The following is a 23,020-nucleotide window of genomic DNA, read 5'->3' on the forward strand; positions in this document are numbered from 1 at the left end:
AGGACGGCACGGCCGCCCGCCGGGACCCGCTGCCCTTGTCTCTGCCCAACCGGGACCTGCCACCCAGCGAGACCCGTCCGGACACCGCACCTGATCCCGTCACCCAGCGAGACCCATCGGACACCACACCTGATCCCGTCACCCAGCGAGACCCATCGGACACCACAGCTGATCCCGTCACCCAGCGAGACCCATCGGACACCACACCTGATCCTGTCACCCAGCGAGACCCATCGGACACCACACCTGATCCCGTCACCCAGCGAGACCCATCGGACACCACACCTGATCCCGTCACCCAGCGAGACCCATCGGACACCACACCTGATCCCGTCACCCAGCGAGACCCATCGGACACCACAGCTGATCCCGTCACCCAGCGAGACCCGTCCGGACACCGCACCTGATCCTGTCACCCAGCGAGACCCATCGGACACCACACCTGATCCCGTCACCCAGCGAGACCCATCGGACACCACACCTGATCCTGCCACCCAGCGAGACCCATCGGACACCACACCTGATCCTGTCACCCAGCGAGACCCATCGGACACCACACCTGATCCCGTCACCCAGCGAGACCCGTCCGGACACCACAGCTGATCCCGTCACCCAGCGAGACCCGTCCGGACACCACACCTGATCCTGTCACCCAGCGAGACCTGTCCAGACACCACACCTGATCCTGTCACCCAGCGAGACCCGTCAGACACCACAGCTGATCCTGTCACCCAGCGAGACCCATCGGACACCACAGCTGATCCTGTCACCCAGCGAGACCCATCGGACACCACACCTGATCCTGTCACCCAGCGAGACCCATCGGACACCACACCTGATCCTGTCACCCAGCGAGACCCATCGGACACCACACCTGATCCTGTCACCCAGCGAGACCTGTCCAGACACCACACCTGATCCTGTCACCCAGCGAGACCCATCGGACACCACAGCTGATCCTGTCACCCAGCGAGACCCATCGGACACCACACCTGATCCTGTCACCCAGCGAGACCCATCGGACACCACACCAGATCCTGTCACCCAGCGAGACCCATCGGACACCGCAGCTGATCCTGTCACCCAGCGAGACCCGTCCGGACACCACACCTGATCCCGTCACCCAGCGAGACCCGTCCGGACACCACACCTGATCCTGTCACCCAGCGAGACCCGTCCGGACACCACACCTGATCCTGTCACCCAGCGAGACCCGTCCCAACAGCGCACCTGATCCTGCCACCCAGCGAGACCCATCGGACACCACACCTGATCCTGTCACCCAGCGAGACCCATCGGACACCACACCTGATCCTGTCACCCAGCGAGACCCGTCCCAACAGCGCACCTGATCCTGTCACCCAGCGAGACCCATCGGACACCGCAGCTGATCCTGTCACCCAGCGAGACCCATCGGACACCGCACCTGATCCTGTCACCCAGCGAGACCTGTCCAGACACCACACCTGATCCTGTCACCCAGCGAGACCCATCGGACACCACACCTGATCCTGTCACCCAGCGAGACCCATCGGACACCACAGCTGATCCTGTCACCCAGCGAGACCCATCGGACACCACAGCTGATCCTGTCACCCAGCAAGACCCGTCCGGACACCGCACCTGATCCTGTCACCCAGCGAGACCCGTCCAGACACCACACCTGATCCTGTCACCCAGCGAGACCCATCGGACACCACAGCTGATCCTGTCACCCAGCGAGACCCATCGGACACCACACCTGATCCTGTCACCCAGCGAGACCCGTCCAGACACCACACCTGATCCTGTCACCCAGCGAGACCCGTCCAGACACCACAGCTGATCCTGTCACCCAGCGAGACCCATCGGACACCACACCTGATCCTGTCACCCAGCGAGACCCATCGGACACCACACCTGATCCTGTCACCCAGCGAGACCCATCGGACACCACACCTGATCCTGTCACCCAGCGAGACCCATCGGACACCGCGCCTGATCCTGTCACCCAGCGAGACCCATCGGACACCGCAGCTGATCCTGTCACCCAGCGAGACCCATCGGACACCACACCTGATCCTGTCACCCAGCGAGACCCATCGGACACCACACCTGATCCTGTCACCCAGCGAGACCCGTCCAGACACCACACCTGATCCTGTCACCCAGCGAGACCCATCGGACACCACACCTGATCCCGCCACCCAGCGAGACCCATCGGACACCGCAGCTGATCCTGTCACCCAGCGAGACCCGTCCGGACACCACACCTGATCCTGTCACCCAGCGAGACCCGTCCGGACACCAAAGCTGATCCTGTCACCCAGCGAGACCCATCGGACACCGCACCTGATCCTGTCACCCAGCGAGACCCATCGGACACCACACCTGATCCTGTCACCCAGCGAGACCCATCGGACACCACACCTGATCCTGTCACCCAGCGAGACCCATCGGACACCACAGCTGATCCTGTCACCCAGCGAGACCCATCGGACACCGCGCCTGATCCTGTCACCCAGCAAGGTGACAGTTGTCATCTCCTCCAGCTCCCATTAGAGCCCAGCGCTGCCAACAGACCCAAACTGCAGCTGCATGTCCTGAGCGCTGCCAACAGACCCAAACTGCAGCTGCGTGTCCTGCAGCTGCCAACAGACCCAAACTGCAGCTGCGTGTCCTGAGCGCTGCCAGCAGACCCAAACTGCAGCTGTGTGTCCTGAGCGCTGCCAGCAGACCCAAACTGCAGCTGCGCGTCCTGAGTGCTGCCAACAGACCCAAACTGCAGCTGCGTGTCCTGAGCGCTGCCAACAGACCCAAACTGCAGCTGCGTGTCCTGAGTGCTGCCAACAGACCCAAACTGCAGCTGCGTGTCCTGCAGCTGCCAACAGACCCAAACTGCAGCTGCGTGTCCTGCAGCTGCCAACAGACCCAAACTGCAGCTGCGCGTCCTGCAGCTGCCAACAGACCCAAACTGCAGCTGCGTGTCCTGAGTGCTGCCAACAGACCCAAACTGCAGCTGCGCGTCCTGAGTGCTGCCAACAGACCCAAACTGCAGCTGCGCGTCCTGAGCGCTGCCAACAGACCCGAACTGCAGCTGCGCGTCCTGAGTGCTGCCAACAGACCCGAACTGCAGCTGCGCGTCCTGAGTGCTGCCAACAGACCCGAACTGCAGCTGCGCGTCCTGAGTGCTGCCAACAGACCCAAACTGCAGCTGCGCGTCCTGCAGCTGCCGGCGCGGGGCCCTGCGCTCGCTGCTCGCGCACAGCAGCCACTGAGGCGGCAAACCCGACGGCCACAGGGTTCAGCAACCCAAGTGCGAACAGCTGCTCGTCCCAGGCTGCTCCATCACCATGGGTCCGCCAGATGTACCCACGGAGCGGGTTCAGGGGCTTCGATGCTGGGGCAACACCTTCTGCGGCACACGCGCCCTTTGATAACCTGCTGTACGTCTGGAGGCTGATTAGTGTCTAATCCCTGCATTTACATCACTTGGAACTTCGGATGAGAATGGATTGTCACCAATGACAAAGACATGCAAACACAACAGATACGTCTGATTTGTGTTTGGACAGAGCACGATGACGTACACGCACCACAGGAAGGTGATGGATCACGCTCCACCAGCAGCTGAAGAACCCAGCTAACACCCTTGTAGAAGCCAAAAGGACTGGATAACTCGTACCCAAGAGTCCTGACGGCCGCCTGAGATCGCTGGTGTGCTCACAGAGCGTTTCTGAAACTCTGGAACCCTGACACCCTGCATGGCGCCTGCACCGTCCGTCAGACCGCAGAGCCCGGCCGACGCCTGCAGCGCCCGCCCGTGTCCTTCGCCGCTCCAGAACGTCCCTCCCCGGCACGGGGCAGCCCCGAGCTCTACAGAAACCCCGACGTCGTTCTTGGACAACACTCTGAACCCGGCTGATGACGGGAAGATTCAATGAGCAGGCTGCTGTCAAACATGAAACCTGTTCTCGTGAGGCACCGTTACTGACACCGCGTGACGCTGGTTTCAGGTGTATTTTACGTTATACAAGACAGAACCAGCACAGGTCCGGGACCAGTCCAGGAAGGACCAAGAAGTCAGGTTGTCGAGAGCTGCATCGGCCCTGATCCTGTCGCAAATCACGGACAGGAACAACGTGAATACGGCCATGTGAGGGGTGCTAGGAGCCTCAAATATGGGGGATGGACATCTTTTGATCTTTCCGTGCCATTAACAACTGCACAGGAAATGATTATTCCATGTTTGTAACAACAAAGGAATTAGAAATACTCAATGAAATCTCAGCAGCAGGCTTAAAAAAATGCTTTTCAATATAAAGCCCAATTAAATAACATAATTTTTACCAGCAAATACTGTGGAACTAAAATGCATAAATGGGACTGGAGAACTCGGCCAGTTTGACGGGCAGCAGCTCCGCCGTGTCTCACTCAATGGTGCAACCACCACCAGTGACAGCTCCGCCGTGTCTCACTCAATGGTGCAACCGCCACCAGTGACAGCTCCACCGTGTCTCACTCAATGGTGCAACCACCACCAGTGACAGCTCCGCCGTGTCTCACTCAATGGTACAACCACCACCAGTGACAGCTCCGCCGTGTCTCACTCAATGGTGCAACCACCACCAGTGACAGATCCACCGTGTCTCGCTGAATGGTGCAAACACCACCAGTGACAGCTCCGCCGTGTCTCACTCAATGGTGCAACCACCACCAGTGGCAGCTCCGCCGTGTCTCACTCAATGAGACAGACCGCAAGGACCTGGGGAGACACCAGTGACAGGAGCAGCACACGCTGTGGTGCTGCTGACCCCCGAGGAAAGACGCTCACGCCCAGCAGAGCCGGCGCACGGACACAGTGTCCAGCTCCGGGCCTTGCTCAGAGCTCCCAACCAAAGAGGGTCCCGCAGGAGGCGCGACCGGAGGGACACGGAGCCGAGAGCCCGCGGCGCTGACTCACCAGGACGGATTAGAAGAGCTAAATCTGTCCAGCTTCAGGGTGGAAATACCCGTGACCAAAGGGGAGGTGGGACATTGCTGCGCGAGGTGCTGGGAGCTAAATTAAAAACCAGCAGCCCAAAAAGGAACGCGAAGGGAAGATCCAGCCCTGGCAGAGCCGCGGCCTGCTGGGTACGAGCTGAACGTTCCTGGCCCTCTGTTGTTTCTTCCTCCGTTCAGGTGTGTTTGAGCTCCAGGGGAAGGGACTCCCGCACGGCGGAGCTGGCGGGCGCAGACCCGCGGAGCCGGCACCGAGCGGCCCGCGCGCCCAGCGGCTCTGCAGCCACGGCAGCCGAACCGGGAGCCGCACAGGCAGCCTGCAGGCGCCAGGGACTGCGCCCCCGCTCTGCCAGCCGCCCTCCCCAGGGCTGCTCCAGCTCGGTCACTCCTGTGGCTCCAGCAGCCCCCGTCCGTCCTGCGCTGAGGGCCCCGGAGCTGCACGCTCAGACGTCTGCACGTGTGTATGTGTGTCTATATGGAGAGGTGATTTCATCTCGACGTAAGGAAACATTTCTACAGTGAGAACAATCGGTCGCTGGAACAACCTCCCGGGGGCGCGGCCGAGTCCCCATCGCCGGAGGGTTTCGCGGTGCGACTGGCCAGCTCTCCTCGCCCAGGCTCCTTCCCCACAGCTGCTCGCACCAGGTGCTCTCCGGAGGTCCCTTCCAACCCGCGCTGTCCTCTGCTTGGCTCTCCCGTTACCAATTCCAGCAGCAGGGGTTTAGGCAGCGCGTCCCCTCATCCTGACGGACACCCAGGTTTGCCACGGGCATGGACCCCAAAAGGGCCAAACCACGGAACACAGCAGGACACGGTCCCAATGGAAACAAACACCTTCACGGCCCAAAGAGACACCAGACGAGTAACGGACAGAGCTACGGGCCCTGAAGCGCCCCCGAGCTGGGAGCAGGACAAACCCCAGACACGGGACAGCAGTCACACCCAAACACGTTCTATGTCTCTTTCTCTTCAGCAGTAAAGAACTTCTATTCCTATCCTTACTGATTTTGTGCGGTAAATCGCGGGCGCAGTCATTCATTTTGCATCATTCTCACTACGAAAGTTCACTTAGAAAATCCTCTTGGCCCAATAACTTCTTACTGTTCTAAAGGTCTATTCTAGCCCATCATGTAATATACAATTAAAAGACTAAAACGACCGAAGAACGTAGAGCTGTGGCTCAAACGCGTCTGGCGGGCTGGCCGCACAGCAAGAGCTGCGCCCGCCCCACAGCCCGCGGGACGGCGCCCGAGGGGGCAACGGGATCAACGGGGAATTCTGGCTCCAGAACGCACGGAGACGTGCTCGAGCACATCGGCATTCGGGGGACGAGCCGCGAGGGACGGCGCCCGAGGGGGCAACGGCATCAACGGGGAATTCTGGCTCCAGAACGCACGGAGACGTGCTCGAGCACATCGGCATTTGGGGGACGAGCCCGCGAGGGACGGCGCCCGAGGGGGCAACGGCATCAAAGGGGAATTCTGGCTCCAGAACGCACGGAGACGTGCTCGAGCGCATCGGCATTCGGGGGATGAGCCCGCGAGGGACCGCGACGCTGAGCACAAGAGCAAAGCCAGGGCCGTGAACAGAAACTACCGCAGCTGAAGGGACAGAGAAACTGGAACTTAGTGAATCTGAATAAACTCTGTAGCGTCACCCACAGTCCACAAACCTGAATTCAAGCAGAAAAGGCAGCGAGGTGGAATGGAAATCTGTCTTCCAAAAGAACACGAGAAGAATTTGGTTCCTCAGCCTGTCAAACGGAGGCTGGAAGGAGATGAGACTGATGTCCATGAAAACACGCCCAGGACAAGCAGACAAGGGGCAGACAGCGGGAAAGCATTTCTCAAGATACAATGAAAACAGTGAATCAGCGAACATAAGTTCAGCTTGAAAGTAAGTGTTGTAATCATTGAGGAAGGAGAAATGTGGGTGAGTTTTCGGGTTCTCCCAGCAGGAGGAACGCGAGTGTGCACACACGGAGTACGGGAGGAAACCATCCGTGTGTCACAAAAGGTCTGACTGACTGAACACAGCGCTGGTGCCAGTGATGGAGGACGCCGGCTGCAGGATCTCTTCCAAACAATGCGGTGTCTTCGGTGTCAGTGCAGCTGGTTGTTCCTCAGCTGAGCACCTTATTTGGCTCAAGCGTATCTCCAGAAACAGCAATCGATCGCAGCCTTGCCGCGTTTCAGCTCCCGCATCCGAGCTGGGCAGTGTCCTCCATCGCAAGGGAGCTCACGGCAGCGGTGTCACCGCGTGAAGGGGACAGCTCATGGCAGCGGTGTCACCGCATGAAGGGGACGGCTCATGGCAGCGGTGTCACCAGGTAAAGGGGGCGGCTTGTGGTAGCGGTGTCACTGCATGAAGGGGACAGCTCAAGGCAGCGGTGTCACCAGGTAAAGGGGACAGCTCATGGCAGCGGTGTCACCGCATGAAGGGGACAGCTCATGGCAGCGGTGTCACCAGGTAAAGGGGGCGGCTCGTGGCAGCAGTGTCACCGCATGAAGGGGACGGCTCGTGGCAGGGACAAGGTGTCCTGGACGCCCCAGCTCAGCCCCGTTTCCCCTGGGGGGACAAGGTGTCCTGGACGCCCCAGCTCAGCCCGTTTCCCTGGGGGGACAAGGTGTCCTGGACGCCCCAGCTCAGCCCCGTTTCCCTGGGGGGACAAGGTGTCCTGGACGCCCCAGCTCAGCCCGTTTCCCTGGGGGGACAAGGTGTCCTGGACACCCCAGCTCAGCCCGTTCCCCTGGGGGGACACTCCCCAGCCAGCCGTGCGCTGCAGAGTCGCCCCGGGGAAGCAGAGCCCGCGGAGCGCCCGGTCACCACGGCCGTGCCAGCGCCGGGCCCTCCGAGCACGTCTGCGGGTGCTCGGGGGGCACACACGGGACAGCGTCAGCCAGCACCGCGGGCACAGAGCACCGCTCAGCTCAACGGAATCGGGAACCCTCGTTCCGCTGTTACCTTCAAGCTGCACAGCAGCTCTTTGTGAACTGCTTCTCCAAAACTCATCTGAGAACAGACCTCAGGTGCAACTCATGCCTTCAAACAGCAGCTCAGTACGACTCTCTTCTCACCCCAAATCCTCCCTGCAGCCCAGATACAGCCAATGCTGCAGCACAGACGGAGACTGAGACAAAACACAGGGAACAGAGTCAGCAGCGGAATCCAGATCCGCTGTCAGGCGCCGTGTGCTGGGACAGTCCTCCCCGAGTGTGGCAGAGCCGCCGCAGCTCCGGCGGCAGTGGCTGCAGTGGCTGCAGACGCCCAGGCGCTGCGGGACGGGGACCTGCGGCTCCAGCTCCGCTCTGCACCATCGCTCTTTGACGCAGGGTTACGGTCTAGGCTCAAAGAACGTGCCGTCGGTGGCTCCTTCTCTCTAAGAGCTGTATAAATTCACACCAGGAGCGTGGCAGCAGCGTTTGGACCGGGCGCTGTGCTGCGCCGGGGCACCGGCTCGCCCCTCGGCAACCGTCTGGCTCGGTTTGTTCAGCGCGCTGGCTGAGCTGCAATGGGCTGCTCTCGAGGACGTGAAACCGTCGCTGGAAACAGCAGGGAGCTGCTATTTCTGGGATCGGTCACTTCCCAAGCCGTCTTTAAGGCCCTGGCTATTTCTCCTGTTTCCCTCCACCTGTCCCCGGAGCGGCGGGTGCTGCTCGCAGCCCACGTGCTGGGGAAGATGACAGGGACGTCCCTGTCCGCATGGGTGTCCCAGCCACGGCGCGGCCCCCGGCTGCCACACAGCCCCTGGCGCACCCTCCGCTCTCACCGACGTTTCTGGAGACTCAGGCTCCCAGCTCAGCTGCAGCGCTGGCAGGTGCCCGGCACGATGCCCCCGCATTGAGGGAATCACTGACCGGAGGGGTCGGCAACCACCCAGCTGAGCTGAGCTGAGCCGAGCTGAGCCGAGCCGAGCAGAGCCGAGCTGAGCCGAGCAGAGCCGAGCAGAGCCGAGCTGAGCCGAGCCGAACAGAGCTGAGCCGAGCAGAGCCGAGCCAAGCCGAACAGAGCCGAACAGAGCTGAGCCGAGCCGAGCCGAACAGAGCTGAGCCGAGCCGAGCAGAGCCGAGCTGAGCCGAGCCAAGCACAGCTGAGCTGAGCCAAGCCGAGCCGAACCGAGCCAAGGCGAGCTGAGCCAAGCTCAGCTGAGCCAAGCTGAACAGAGCTGAGCTGAGCCAAGCTCAGCTGAGCCGAGCCGAACCGAGCCGAGCCGAACTGAGCCGAGCTGAGCCGAGCTGAGCTGAGCCAAGCTGAACAGAGCTGAGCTGAGCCGAGCCGAGCAAACCGAGCCAAACCGAGCCGAGCCGAGCTGAGCTGAGCCGAACCGAGCCGAGCTGAGCCGAGCTGAGCTGAACCGCGCTGAGCTGAGCTGAGCTGAACCGAGCTGAGCACTCCTCCTGAGCCGCAGGACAAACAGCCGCTTCCCAACGCTGGACTGCTCCGGGGCCACCTCAGCGAGCACCACCCACCTGCTGCATCCCCGGTACTGGCCCCAGGAGCTGCTCTGCACAGCACGGACCAGATCTGCACAGTGAGAGACCAGATCTGCACAGCACGGACCAGATCTGCACAGTGAGAGACCAGATCTGCACAGCACGGACCAGATCTGCACAGTGAGAGACCAGATCTGCACAGCATGGACCAGATCTGCACAGTGAGAGACCAGATCTGCACAGCACGGACCAGATCTGCACAGTGAGAGACCAGATCTGCACAGCATGGACCAGATCTGCACAGCATGGACCAGATCTGCACAGCGAGGGACCAGATCTGCACAGGATGGACCAGATCTGCACAGCGAGGGACCAGATCTGCACAGCACGGACCAGATCTGCACAGTGAGAGACCAGATCTGCACAGCATGGACCAGATCTGCACAGTGAGAGACCAGATCTGCACAGCATGGACCAGATCTGCACAGCGAGGGAGCAGATCTGCACAGCGAGGGAGCAGATCTGCACAGCGAGGGACCAGATCTGCACCAGGAGGGACCAGATCTGCACAGCGAGGGAGCAGATCTGCACAGCAAGGGACCAGATCTGCACAGCACGGACCAGATCTGCACAAAGGAGCCAGCCCTGCAGGGACACCAGAGCCACCCTGCGGCCTGACCAGCCCTGCAGGGACACCAGAGCCACCCTGCGGCCTGACCAGCCCTGCAGGGACACCAGAGCCAACCTGCGGGTGACCAGCCCTGCAGGGACACCAGAGCCACCCTGCGGGTGACCAGCCCTGTGGGGACACCAGAGCCAACCTGCGGGTGACCAGCCCTGTGGGGACACCAGAGCCAACCTGCGGGTGACCAGCCCTGTGGGGACACCAGAGCCACCCTGCGGCCTGACCAGCCCTGTGGGGACACCAGAGCCAACCTGCGGGTGACCAGCCCTGCAGGGACACCAGAGCCACCCTGCGGCCTGACCAGCCCTGTGGGGACACCAGAGCCAACCTGCGGCCTGACCAGCCCTGTGGGGACACCAGAGCCAACCTGCGGCCTGACCAGCCCTGTGGGGACACCAGAGCCACCCTGCGGCCTGACCAGCCCTGTGGGGACACCAGAGCCACCCTGCGGCCTGACCAGCCCTGTGGGGACACCAGAGCCACCCTGCGGGTGACCAGCCCTGTGGGGACACCAGAGCCACCCTGCGGCCTGACCAGCCCTGCGGGGACACCAGAGCCACCCTGCGGCCTGACCAGCCCCTCCAGCCACCACAGAAGTTATCACGGAACCACTCGGTTGGAAGAGGCCTTCGGGATCATCGAGTCCAGCCATAATCCAACCGCAGCACTAACCCACGTCCCTAAGAACCTCTATGTGCCTTGTAAACCCCTGCAGGATGGTGACCCCACCGCTGCCCTGGGCAGCCTGTTCCAGTGCTTCACAGCCCTTTCTGGGAAGAACGTCCAATCCAAACCTTCCCTGGTGCAACCTGAGGCCGCTTCCTCTTGTCCTATCACTTGTAACTGGGGAGAGGAGAGCAACCCCCCAGGCTCCTTGCAGGCGGCTGCAGACAGCGGTGGCGCTTCCCCTCAGCTCCTGTTCTCAGGCTCCGGGTTCCCCTGAGACGTGGCGGAGCACGGGCAAGCGCTGTTCCCTGGGACAGGACTGGGGACTCCTGGGCACCTTTGGGGAGCAAGAAAACTCTCCAAACAGAACACGACATCTAACAGCTGGAAGGAAGGACCAGGAGGCACCTGGCTACACTCCCTTTTGTCTCTGAGTCACACAAGGGCTACGCAAGACAGAAATGCAAGAAATACCCATATGTTTCTCAGTGGCCTACAGCTAAGGGGGACAAATGTTCACGATGCTACCAGCGGACCACACCTGAGCCAGCTCATGTCTCACCCGGAGCGGAAAGGATTTATCATCTCGCTCCTAGAAAATCCTGCTCCAAACCCAGAGAGCAAAGCTCCGTTGTCCAGCAGCCGGCGGGCCGGCAGCGCGCGGTGACGGGTCTGGTAGCGCCGCCGCCGTCCCCAGGGAGGAGCCCCCGCGCGCCACCGGCGCTGGGAACGCGGGAACGAGCTCGGGAGGTCAGGCAGCGCAGCCAGGACCGCGGGCTCGTGCACAACAGCACACGCGTGCTGGGGCTCTACGGGCCCTCCAGGGCCAGCTGCCCGTCCTGGCAGCCCACAGGGCCGCACTGAACGCTCGAGGGGCCGCGGGGGCTGCGTGAGATGCGAGAACCATCGGCTCCAGCCCACCCTCCTCCTGCCGTGCGCCGTGTCCGGGTCACATCCCCTCCCGCGTCCCCACGGCACCCGCAGAGCCGCGCGCCCTGCGCTCCCCGGGCCGCCCGCCGCTCCCCGTGTGCTTTGCCTTTCTTCCACCTTGTTTCTCCTCGGTGCACAGCAAACGGGAACCGAACGTCCCATCTCAGCCCCCTCTGGCCTTTGACATTTGCTCCGTCTCACTCCTGATCTGCAGCAGCCATTCTCACCTCAGGGATGGAAAGGGAGGGAAAGGAGGTGCAAGCAGGGGAGGAAACAATCATTGTGTGTTTGTGATCAGGTCCAGAAGCCACTTGACCCAGAGAGATCAGAGTTCCCCCTAGAACAACGGGTGAGCCTGGGAAGCAAATCAAGCAGACTGAATGATTTTTGGCAGAGAGAGAACAGTAGGAGTGGTACAGACCTCTTCCTCCTCAATGCGAGCAGGTTCAATCAGCAGATTATTGGCTTGATCAAACGACACCCCCTGTTAGGACAGGAACCAGCAAAGAGGCATGCGGATTAGTGGAGCATCAACCAAACCCGCCACCACGACCACCACCACCCAACGCAGACGCAGAGCGCTCGGCAGGCCCGGCCGTGCGCCGGAGCAGCCGCTCACCGCTCGCACCGGCTGCTCCGGGGCCGGCTGCTCCGGGGCCGGCAGCCTCCGGCATCGCCGCGGCCGCCGGCATCGCCACGGCCACGCATGCCCGCGGGGGCACCCTGGGGCTGGGAACACCAAGCTGAGCGCTCCTGCCTGACCTTCCCCCCGTACAGAGTCATTCCGGGAAGAATTAACACAGGAGCAAAGCACAGAGGGGCCTCTGGAGCACCCAGCTGCTGCCCAGCAGTGAAGCGACCCCAAACCAAAGTGCGCCGGTCCCTCTGCGAAGGGAACGGCCCCGGGCGGGACAGCGTGTCCTGCCACGCGCCCGGGACCCCGCTCCCCAGCCGGGAAGCCTGAGAGAGCTCCTCCCGAAAAGGAACTGTCTCTGAAAACCCCTCTGGTTAAGGGATTCGCCCCCCTGCACGCCCTGCCCTGCCCCTCCTGCAGGGCACGTGTGTGGCGCCCGCGGGGCACAGGGCGCTGCTCCCCATTCCCGTTCCTGGGAGATGCCTCGGGAGAGCAGCTGATGAACCTGCCTCCATGGAGCCGCATCCAGCCCGGCCCCAGCAGGGACAACCCCCGTTTGCAGGCAGAAGGCTTAGCTGACAATACAGGTCACTCTTGGCAGATCCACCCGCGCAGACTGCAGAGGCTCTGCCAGCGCGTCAGCGCGTCCCCAGTTCTGAGTCCCTGACTGAGTCCCTGAGCTTTCGGGTGAGGACCTTTCCCAGGTACAGCAGGTCCTGCACGAAGGGGACTCGAGATGGCTCCACACATTCTTACAGCAGCAGCAACTCCTTTTCGTCCTGAAGAACTCCGCAGGCAGTGAGTGAAGTTCACCGCTCGCCTCGTGCCGGGAGCGCGGGCCGAGCGGCTCCGGCTCGGACCCTGAGAAGGGCTGCAGCGCACACTGAGTGCCAGAGCTCGCCCGAGTCACCGGCCCCCAGCGCAGGGTGGAAAGGGCCCAGCAGCCTGGCGTGTGCGCAACAGCAGCGACACATCGACTCCAGCACCCTGCGCCGGTTCAGACTCACATCTCACCTGCGAGGTTTGCTGGAGTCAGACTGACGGATGTCCAGGCACATCCTAATCCCTGCCCACCAAACACGCCTCAAAAATCACCCCAGAGCTCCAGTGGGACCTGGTCTGACCCCACGCAGCGTCCCTCGTCAGAATATTCCTGCTGCACGGCCAGGATGTTCCTCCAGCACGAGTGACTCAGCTGCGCAGAGCCCAGGGCCCCCAGCACCACCAGAGGGGCCATCGCGGCCCCGGGAGCAGCGAGACCCAGAGCGCGGGGTCCCCACGTCCCCACGCTCGGCTCGCCGGCTGCACGCGGGCGGGCCAGCGCAGCGCCGCTCCGGCCAGCGCAGCGCCGCTCCGGCCCGCTCTCCCCACGCGCTCCCCTCCACGCCGGCTGTGCGGGCGGGCCAGCACGGCGCCGCTCCGGCCCGCTCTCCCCACGCGCTCCCCTCCACGCCGGCTGTGCGGGCGGGCCAGCGCGGCGCCGCTCCGGCCCGCTCTCCCCACGCGCTCCCCTCCACGCCGGCTGTGCGGGCGGGCCAGCGCAGCGCCGCTCCGGCCCGCTCTCCCCACGCGCTCCCCTCCACGCCGGCTGTGTGGGCGGGCCAGCGCAGCGCCGCTCCGGCCCGCTCTCCCCACGCGCTCCCCTCCACGCCGGCTGTGCGGGCGGGCCAGCGCAGCGCCGCTCCGGCCCGCTCTCCCCACGCGCTCCCCTCCAGGAGCACCGCGGCGGAAAGACAAGCGCGGGAGCCTGGACGCCAGCCTGAGGTCAGACCCGTCAGGGACAAAGCTCATCCTGCTGCAGATGAGGTGCCACAGCCAGCAAGGAGGCAACGGGGAGCAACGGAAGACCCTGTCCGTGATGGGACCGAAGGACTGTCCCTGAGCACAGAACAGAACATCACACACGATGGAGAGGGTGCAAGAATCTGGACACAGCACGAGGAGTCGGACACGGGCAGCGTGGCACAGCTCCTGGACAACCGTGCGAGCCCCCAGTGAACCGCAGCTCTCCCACCCTCCGCACGTCTCCCCCGAAGCGCTGGAGCCCCGTGCCAGCACTCACGGGCGCCACGTCCCCGGCTGGCAGTCCGGAGCAGCGGCGGCAGCTCCCGTGCCCCCCGGGCCTCACCTTCACGGGCGGCTGGGACAGCGCGCCGCTCCTGCGGCCGTCCTCGGCCCACGCCTCCTCCCCATCCTCGGCCTCCGCGCTGTTAGTGCAGCCCCCCAGCTCCTCCTCCTCCTTGGGGACCCCGTCGCTGTTCAGCCCCTGCAGAAGTGCCACCACCGCCTCTGGCTTGGGCAGCTTCGTTATCTTAAAGTGTTTCTTGTAATGGGGCGTGTCCTTGCGGATAAGCCTCTGTTTCTCCACGGGGAACGGTCGTTCTTCATCTTCATCCTCATCCTCACTCCGTATTAGCGTGTCCTCAGCAAAGTGCACAGTGGGCTACAACGGCAAAGCCCCAGAACGGCTGTGAACCGCGGGTACCAGCCGCACCTGGAGCCAGAAACCCGCTGTCCCTGCTCCCAGCGGGGCGCAGCCGGCGCTGCGGCTGTTGTGGGCAGGCGATGCAGAACGCACACGGAAATCCCACCATGCTGCCCTGTTCCCCGTCACCGCTCCCCGCACACACCTCCCGCAGCCGCGGGGACCGAGGCGCTCAGCCCCTCACCCTGCTTCCCAGAGCCGTGTCTGGGTCCCGCACTGTACCCCCTCCCTGGACCCGCCCTCGACCTCCACTCCACTCGGCTTCCACGGCCTGAACTGGCCTCCAGTGATGCCCAGATCACCCTCTGCACATCCATTTACCATTTTATCTGAAACTTTCAAGCCCTTCCACTTTTTTCACGACCCTGTTGCAGTTTGTAGGCTCCTACCTCGTTGTACTCCACTTCCACGTCCTCGTCGTCCTGCTCGGCGGTCTCCCTGCGCTCCTCCTCGGCTCTGGGCCGGGGGTCCCTGTCCGGCGGGAGCCCCTCGGGGAGCTGCCCGTTGGGCCGGCCCCGCTGCCCGTCGTCGCCGCGCTGCTCGGCAGAGCCCGCGCTGCTGGACACGTGCGAGTCCTCGCTGCGGCTGGACATGGCGCTCAGCCTCTTCTCCTGGGAGCACACAGCGCGGGGGTTGGAAGGGCCCCCAAAGCCCATCCAGTGCAACCCCCCCGGAGCAGGAACACCCAGATGAGGTTCCACAGGAAGGTGTCCAGGGGTTGGAATGTCTGCAGAGAAGGAGACTCCACAACCCCCTGGGCAGCCTGTTCCAGGCTCTGCCACCCTCACCCCAACAAGTCTCTTCTCCTCTTCCAGTGGAACCTCTTGTGTTCCAGTTTGCACACATTGCCCCTTGTCCTGTCCCTGGTTGTCACCAGCAGAGCCTGGCTCCATCCTGTGACACTCCCCCTTTCCATACTGATCCCCAGCAATGAGTCCCCCCTCAGTGTCCTCTTGTCCAGCTCCAGAGCCCCAGCTCCCTCAGCCTTTCCTCACACGGGAGATGCTCCACTCCCTGCAGCATCTTGGTGGCTGCGCTGGACTCTCTCCAGCAGTTCCCTGTCCTGCTGGAACTGAGGGGCCACAACTGGACACAATATTCCAGGTGTGGTCTCCCCAGGGCAGAGCAGAGGGGCAGGAGAACCTCTCTGACCTACTGACCACCCCCTTCTAACCCACCCCAGGTCCCATTGGCTTCCTGGCCACAAGGGCCCAGTGCTGGCTCATGGTCACCCTGCTGTCCCCAGGACCCCCAGCTCCCTTTCCCCTACGCTGCTCTCTAACAGGTCATTCCCCAACTTACACTGGAACCTGGGGTTGTTCCTGCCCAGATACAACACTCTACACTTGTTCTATTCCATTAATTTTCTCCCGCCCAGCTCTCCAGCCTGTCCAGGTCTCTGATGGCAGCACAGCTTCCAGTGTCACCACTGCTCCCAGCTTGGTGTCACCAGCAAACTTGCTGACAGTCACTCTACTCCCTCATCCAAGTCATTGATGAATATATTGAATAACCCCGGCCCCAGCACTGCCCCTGAGGCTCTGCACTGGATCCAGGCCTCAGCTGGACTCTGCCCGTTGACCACCACTCTCTGGCTTCTTCCCTCCAGCCAGTTCGCAGTCACCTCACCACCCGCTCATCCAGACCCACTCCCTCGGTTCAGCTGCCAAGGTGACTGTGAAGGTCAAGATGGGAGCCAGAGCCGCAGAGGGACAATGTAGGCGAGCGGTGCGAGGTGGGCGCGACCGGGACCCCCGAACCAGCTGTCTCCTCGGGCCGCGCTGCCCTCCCTGCCCAGCCCGTCCCGCCGCCGCTGCGGGTGTTTGTTCTTGCGAGCGGCCCCCAGCGCTCTGCTCCCGTCGCTCTTCATGGGGAGACAGAACCTTCTCTGCTCCCCGCGTTACGACACAAGAGGGAGCACTGCACGCAAATCCCCTCGCGCCTCTCTCTGCCGCTTCCCCGGCCCCAGCTGACACCACAGAGCAGATCCCGGCCCTCGGGGTCCCGCAGCCCCAGCTCGGTCCCGCTCTCTCCAAAGTGAGTCGTCTCTGCCCAGCCCACGCTGCCCCGTTCCCCAGCTCAGCCACGTGTTCTCTGTCACCCGTTTCTCACGTCTGTGTTCGGAGACTTGGGGTCAGCATCGGGCCTCGCCGCGTGCGCCTCGCTGCGCCGAACCTCGATCACCTTCTTCATCACCTTGAGCTCGCTGGGGTGCGGGGTGGCCCTGCGCTGCAGGCCCTGCGGAGACAGACACTGAGCCGAACCGCCCCGAGCAGGGTCCGCGCAGCCCCCAGCCCGGGACGCGGCCCCGCGCCACGCTGTGGGCTCTGATCCGAGCCTGCGCTGGGGGAGGAGACAGAGGCAGGCGACGCTTCCCGGAGCTGCGCAGACGTTATCCTGCTCTCCATCGCACAGACGGAGCGCGAGGAATTACACAGACGGGTTTTACACTGTGCCTCAGGCTGCGCAAAACTGCTCTGTCCTGCTCGTCGCAGCTCTGTGCTGCTCGTCGCAGCTCTGCGCTGCCGCCCCGCTGCTCGTCGCAGCTCTGTGCTGCTCGTTGCAGCTCTACGCTGCCGCCCCACTGCTCGTCGCAGCTCTGTGCTGCTCGTCGCAGCTCTGCGCTGCCGCCCCGCTGCTCGTCGCAGCTCTGTGCTGCTCGTCGCAGCTCTGCTCTGCCGTCCCGCTGCTCGTCGCAGCTCTGCGCTGCCGCCCCGCTGCTCGTCGCAGCTCTGTGCTGCTCGTCGCAGCTCTGCGCTGCCGCCCCGCTGCTCGTCGCAGCTCTGTGCTGCTCGTCGCAGCTCTGCTCTGCCGTCCCGCTGCTCGTCGCAGCTCTGTGCTGCTCGTCGCAGCTCTGCGCTGCCACCCCGCTGCTCGTTGCAGCTCTGCGCTGCTCGTTGCAGCTCTGCGCTGCCGCCCCGCTGCTCGTCGCAGCTCTGTGCTGCTCGTCGCAGCTCTGCGCTGCTGCCCCGCTGCTCGTCGCAGCTCTGTGCTGCTCGTCGCAGCTCTGCGCTGCCACCCCGCTGCTCGTCGCAGCTCTGCGCTGCTCGTCGCAGCTCTGTGCTGCCGCCCCGCCGCGGGCAGCCGAACCCCGTCCCGACGGCTCTGCGGGATCCCGGTGCCCCGTGCTCCAGCTCCGTCCCCAGGACAGCGTCCAACCGAGACCTGCACAGCGCCTCCCAGAACCCCCCTCCACAGCCGCTGCCTCCTCGGGCGCCACGTGCCCTTGCAGCGAACCTGCGGCGGTGTCTGCCCCGGCGTGCGGGGCTGTGAGCAGCGACCACCGCGGCGGCTCCCGTCTCAGGGAAAGCTCAGATGGTGCTCGTGTTCCCATAGGGACCCCACGAGCCTCCAGAAACTCTTCCTACCCGTCTCTCAGCTCCAGACTCCTCATCATCATCTCCTTTGGGCTCATCCAGGAACTGGATCACGCTGACTCTGTTTAAGTTGGTGTCCGTCCAGCTCTCGTCCACACTGTTCTGCAGAAGATTCTCTGGACAGAAAGATAACACAGTGGGAGCTACTTTCGAAGGAGCAGGGTCGCAGGCTCAGGTGAGGGCAGAAACCACAGAGGCCTCGCGGCCGGAGCCTCCAGAGCCCGTCCCCCTGGTGCGTCTCCCACCAGACCCACGGCAGCCCCAGAAAAACGCGCAGACTGGTTCAGCCCCTGCTCTCCCCCAGGAACCACGGCAAGGCAGGACTAAGCCCTGGCTGGAAGTGCTGACACGCAACAGCAGCAGGACAGGAAGAAACCTGACGACAACGAACTGCTCAGAGCTGGTGGAGGCAGCAGACTGGGGGGCCAGGCTGCAGCTTCCTCAGCACCCGGCAGAGAAGCCATTTCTCGGTTTAACGCCCTCTGCTTGGGCAAGTTGCCACAGGCCACCGAGGAGCCGCGTCTGCTCCGGCCCCACGGCACCGGAGGACAGGCCAGCCCGGCAGAGCGGCTCACGGCGCGTTCCCTGCGGCCCCAGCGCGCGGCTCCGCGGACAGCGCGCGGCTCCCAGCACGGCCCTACCCAGGCTGGGAGACGGCTGCTGCGGCAGCAGGTAACACGTCAGGACTTTTTCTCCCGTCTTCTCATCATCCTCGGTCTGGAACTTCAGCATGGGCTGGGACTGGTTCTCTGCCAGCCACAGGGCTTTCAGGTTCAGGTTGGTCAGGGCGAACGGCAGGTTCTGCAGCCTGCAACAGGACACAAGAGCTCTGCTGCAACTAGAACCTCGGCCAAGCCCCACGGCGCTGGGGAGGACGGAGCCCGGTCCTGCGCTCCCCTCGCCCAGACACGCTGCTTGTGCTGCATGATCTGCTCGGTGACCCCGTGCGACCTGCTCTGTGACCCTGTGTGATCTGCTGTGTGACCCTGTGTGATGTGCTCTGGTGACCCTGTGTGATCTGCTCTGTGACCCTGTGTGATCTGCTGTGTGACCCTGTGTGATCTGCTCGGTGACCCCGTGCGACCTGCTCTGTGACCCTGTGTGATCTGCTGTGTGACCCTGTGTGATCTGCTCGCTGACCCTGTGTGATCTGCTCGGTGACCCTGTGTGATCTGCTGTGTGACCCTGTGTGATCTGCTCTGTGACCCTGTGTGATCTGCTCGGTGACCCCATGCGACCTGCTCTGTGACCCTGTGTGATCTGCTCGCTGACCCTGTGTGATCTGCTCTGGTGACCCTGTGTGACCTGCTCGGTGACCCTGTGTGATCTGCTCGGTGACCCTGTGTGATCTGCTCGGTGACCCTGTGTGATCTGCTCTGGTGACCCTGTGTGACCTGCTCTGGTGACCCTGTGCAATCTGCTCGCTGACCCTGTGTGATCTGCTCTGGTGACCCTGTGTGACCTGCTTGGTGACCCTGTGTGATCTGCTCTGGTGACCCTGTGTGATCTGCTCTGGTGACCCCGTGTGACCTGCTCGGTGACCCCGTGTGACCTGCTCGGTGACCCTGTGTGATCTGCTCTGGTGACCCTGTGTGATCTGCTGTGTGACCCTGTGTGATCTGCTCTGGTGACCCTGTGTGACCTGCTTGGTGACCCTGTGTGATCTGCTCTGGTGACCCTGTGTGATATGCTCTGGTGACCCCGTGTGACCTGCTCGGTGACCCCGTGTGACCTGCTCGGTGACCCTGTGTGATCTGCTCTGGTGACCCTGTGTGATCTGCTGTGTGACCCTGTGTGATCTGCTCTGGTGACCCTGTGTGATCTGCTCACTGACCCTGTGTGATCTGCTCGCTGACCCTGCGTGATCTGTGCTGTGACCCTGTGTGATCTGTGCTGTGACCCTGTGTGATCTGCTCTGGTGACCCTGTGTGATCTGCTCGGTGACCCTGTGTGACCTGCTCGGTGACCCCGTGTGACCTGCTCGGTGACCATGTGTGACCTGCTCGGTGACCCCGTGTGACCTGCTCGGTGACCATGTGTGACCTGCTCGGTGACCCTGTGTGATCTGCTCGGTGACCCTGTGTGACCTGCTCGGTGACCCTGTGTGATCTGCTGTGTGACCCTGTGTGATGTGCTCTGGTGACCCTGTGTGATCTGCTGTGTGACCCTGTGTGATCTGCTGTGTGACCCTGTGTGACCTGCTCGGTGACCCTGTGTGATCTGCTCGGTGACCCTGTGCGATCTGCTCGGTGACCCTGTGTGACCTGCTCGGTGACCCTGTGTGACCTGCGCTGTGACCCCGTGTGACCTGCTCGGTGACCCCGTGTGACCTGCTCGGTGACCCTGTGTGATCTGCTCTGGTGACCCCGTGTGACCTGCGCTGTGACCCCGTGTGACCTGCTCTGTGACCCTGTGTGACCTGCGCTGTGACCCTGTGTGACCTGCTCGGTGACCCTGTGTGACCTGCTCAGTGACCCCGTGTGACCTGCGCTGTGACCCCGTGTGACCTGCGCTGTGACCCCGTGTGACCTGCTCTGTGACCCTGTGTGATCTGCTCTGTGACCCCGTGTGATCTGCTCGGTGACCCCGTGTGACCTGCTCGGTGACCCTGTGTGATGTGCTCTGGTGACCCCGTGTGACCTGCTCGGTGACCCCGTGTGACCTGCTCGGTGACCCCGTGTGGCCTGCTCGGTGACCCTGTGTGACCTGCTCGGTGACCCCGTGTGACCTGCTCGGTGACCCCGTGTGAGCTGCTCGGTGACCCCGTGTGACCTGCTCGGTGACCCCGTGTGACCTGCGCTGTGACCCCGTGTGATCTGCTCGGTGACCCCGTGTGACCTGCTCGGTGACCCTGTGTGATCTGCTCTGGTGACCCTGTGTGATCTGCTCTGGTGACCCCGTGTGACCTGCTCGGTGACCCCGTGTGGCCTGCTCGGTGTCCCTGCGCCAGCAGGCGGCTGGATGGTGATCTGCAGAGGTCCCCCCAGCCCAGGCAGCCCGTGGCTCTGTGTCCCAGCACGCGCAGGGCGGGCAGCCCGTGCCTCACCTGTTCCCGGCCACGTCCAGCACGTGCAGCTCGGTGGTGCTGGCGAGCTCCGGCGGCAGCAGCGCCAGCCGGTTGTCTCGCAGGGACAGCACGTTGAGGTTGGCGCAGCCGCCGATCTCGGCCGGCAGGGACGTCAGCCGGTTCCGATCCACGTTCAGGTTCGTCAGCTTGCCCAGCTTGCCAAGGGACTTGGGTAAGGCCTGGCAAGGAGACGGTTCAGTGGTTGCAAAGACAAGAGTGGAATAAAGGCGTAAAGGCACAAACCTCCCCCTGCCCCCTGTCCTGACAGCCACGTTCTCAATACAGCCCTCGCTACAACCTTGGGACAGTCCTTCCCTCAGGTCCACCGAGTGCCAAGCACCAACTCCAGCTCAGCAGCACTCAGACACCTCGGGTCAGTTCTCTTTGGTTCACCCGTCCGTGCCCGACACTTGAGTTTTACAGTCACATCGCGAGCAGTTTGGAGCGGGGCCGTCTGAAACTACGCTGCTCCACGGCCCTTCCCAGGGCAGCTTTTCATGTAGCCCATGACTGCAGGGGCTTCAGGCCGGGCCTAGAGCAGCGGCCTGGCTGCCCTAGAGAACTTTCCAGAGAAAAGGTGACAATCGTCCTCCCAGCAGGGTGACAAACGCCCCTCCAGCAGGGTGACAATCGCCCCTCCCGCAGGGTGACAATCCCCCTCCAGCAGGGTGACAAACGCCCCTCCCGCAGGGTGACAATCGCCCCTCCAGCAGGGTGACAATCCCCCTCCAGCAGGGTGACAATCGCCCCTCCAGCAGGGTGACAATCGCCCCTCCCGCAGGGTGACAATCGCCCCTCCAGCAGGGTGACAAACGCCCCTCCAGCGGGGTGACAATCCCCCTCCAGCAGGGTGACAATTGCCCCTCCAGCAGGGTGACAATCACCCTCCAGCAGGGTGACAATCCCCCTCCAGCAGGGTGACAATCGCCCCTCCAGCAGGGTGACAATCCCCCTCCAGCAGGGTGACAATCGCCCCTCCCGCAGGGTGACAATCCCCCTCCAGCAGGGTGACAATCGCCCCTCCAGCAGGGTGACAGTCGCCCCTCCAGCAGGGTGACAAACGCCCCTCCAGCGGGGTGACAATCCCCCTCCAGCAGGGTGACAGTCGCCCCTCCAGCAGGGTGACAATCCCCCTCCAGCAGGGTGACAATCCCCCTCCCGCAGGGTGACAATCGCCCCTCCAGCAGGGTGACAATCCCCCTCCAGCAGGGTGACAATCCCCCTCCCGCAGGGTGACAATCCCCCTCCCGCAGGGTGACAGTCGCCCCTCCAGCAGGGTGACAATCCCCCTCCCGCAGGGTGACAATCCCCCTCCCGCAGGGTGACAATCGCCCCTCCAGCAGGGTGACAATCCCCCTCCAGCAGGGTGACAATCCCCCTCCAGCAGGGTGACAATCCCCCTCCAGCAGGGTGACAATCGCCCCTCCAGCAGGGTGACAATCCCCCTCCCGCAGGGTGACAATCCCCCTCCAGCAGGTGTCTGCAGAGCCGGGGCGGGCAGAGCTGGCCCAGGGCCGCCGCGGGAGGGCGGTGGGGCGCGGGAGTCGGGCTCAGCGGCGCTGAGGCCCCGGCCGCGGCTGCAGGGGCGGCAGGGCGGGGCGGGGCAGGCGGCTGCGGGGCCTCACCGTCAGCATGTTCTCCGTCAGGATGAGCTCCGACAGGTTTTCGCAGTCCCCAATGGACTCTGTCACCTCTGTCAGCCGATTCTGGTCCACCTTGAGGATGGAGAGCTGCTTCAGCTGACCTGGCCAGGGAACAAGCTG

The 23,020-nt window shown here is 63.4% G+C and overlaps 1 protein-coding gene across 18 annotated transcripts in view; it reads right to left on the reverse strand.

Moving 5' to 3' along the window:
* The window catches only part of SCRIB (scribble planar cell polarity protein), a 141,581-nt gene that overhangs the window by 76,525 nt on the left and 42,036 nt on the right, over positions 1-23,020 (reverse strand). For 17 of the 18 annotated variants that reach the window (XM_082046706.1, XM_082046707.1, XM_082046711.1 and 14 more), the window contains exons 9-16: positions 22,883-23,001; positions 21,237-21,436; positions 18,832-18,998; positions 18,182-18,306; positions 16,926-17,051; positions 15,203-15,424; positions 14,457-14,771; positions 12,116-12,178 (exon numbers count right to left, since the gene is read on the reverse strand). In XM_082046706.1, the coding sequence (XP_081902832.1) occupies positions 12,116-12,178; positions 14,457-14,771; positions 15,203-15,424; positions 16,926-17,051; positions 18,182-18,306; positions 18,832-18,998; positions 21,237-21,436; positions 22,883-23,001 (1,337 nt within the window). The remainder of the gene's footprint in view (positions 1-12,115; positions 12,179-14,456; positions 14,772-15,202; positions 15,425-16,925; positions 17,052-18,181; positions 18,307-18,831; positions 18,999-21,236; positions 21,437-22,882; positions 23,002-23,020) is intronic. The other variant, XM_082046716.1, reaches the window with a different exon arrangement.

This window comes from Streptopelia decaocto, assembly GCF_964273445.1.
Source record: "Streptopelia decaocto genome assembly, chromosome: 2".
In the NCBI taxonomy this organism is placed as follows: domain Eukaryota; kingdom Metazoa; phylum Chordata; class Aves; order Columbiformes; family Columbidae; genus Streptopelia; species Streptopelia decaocto.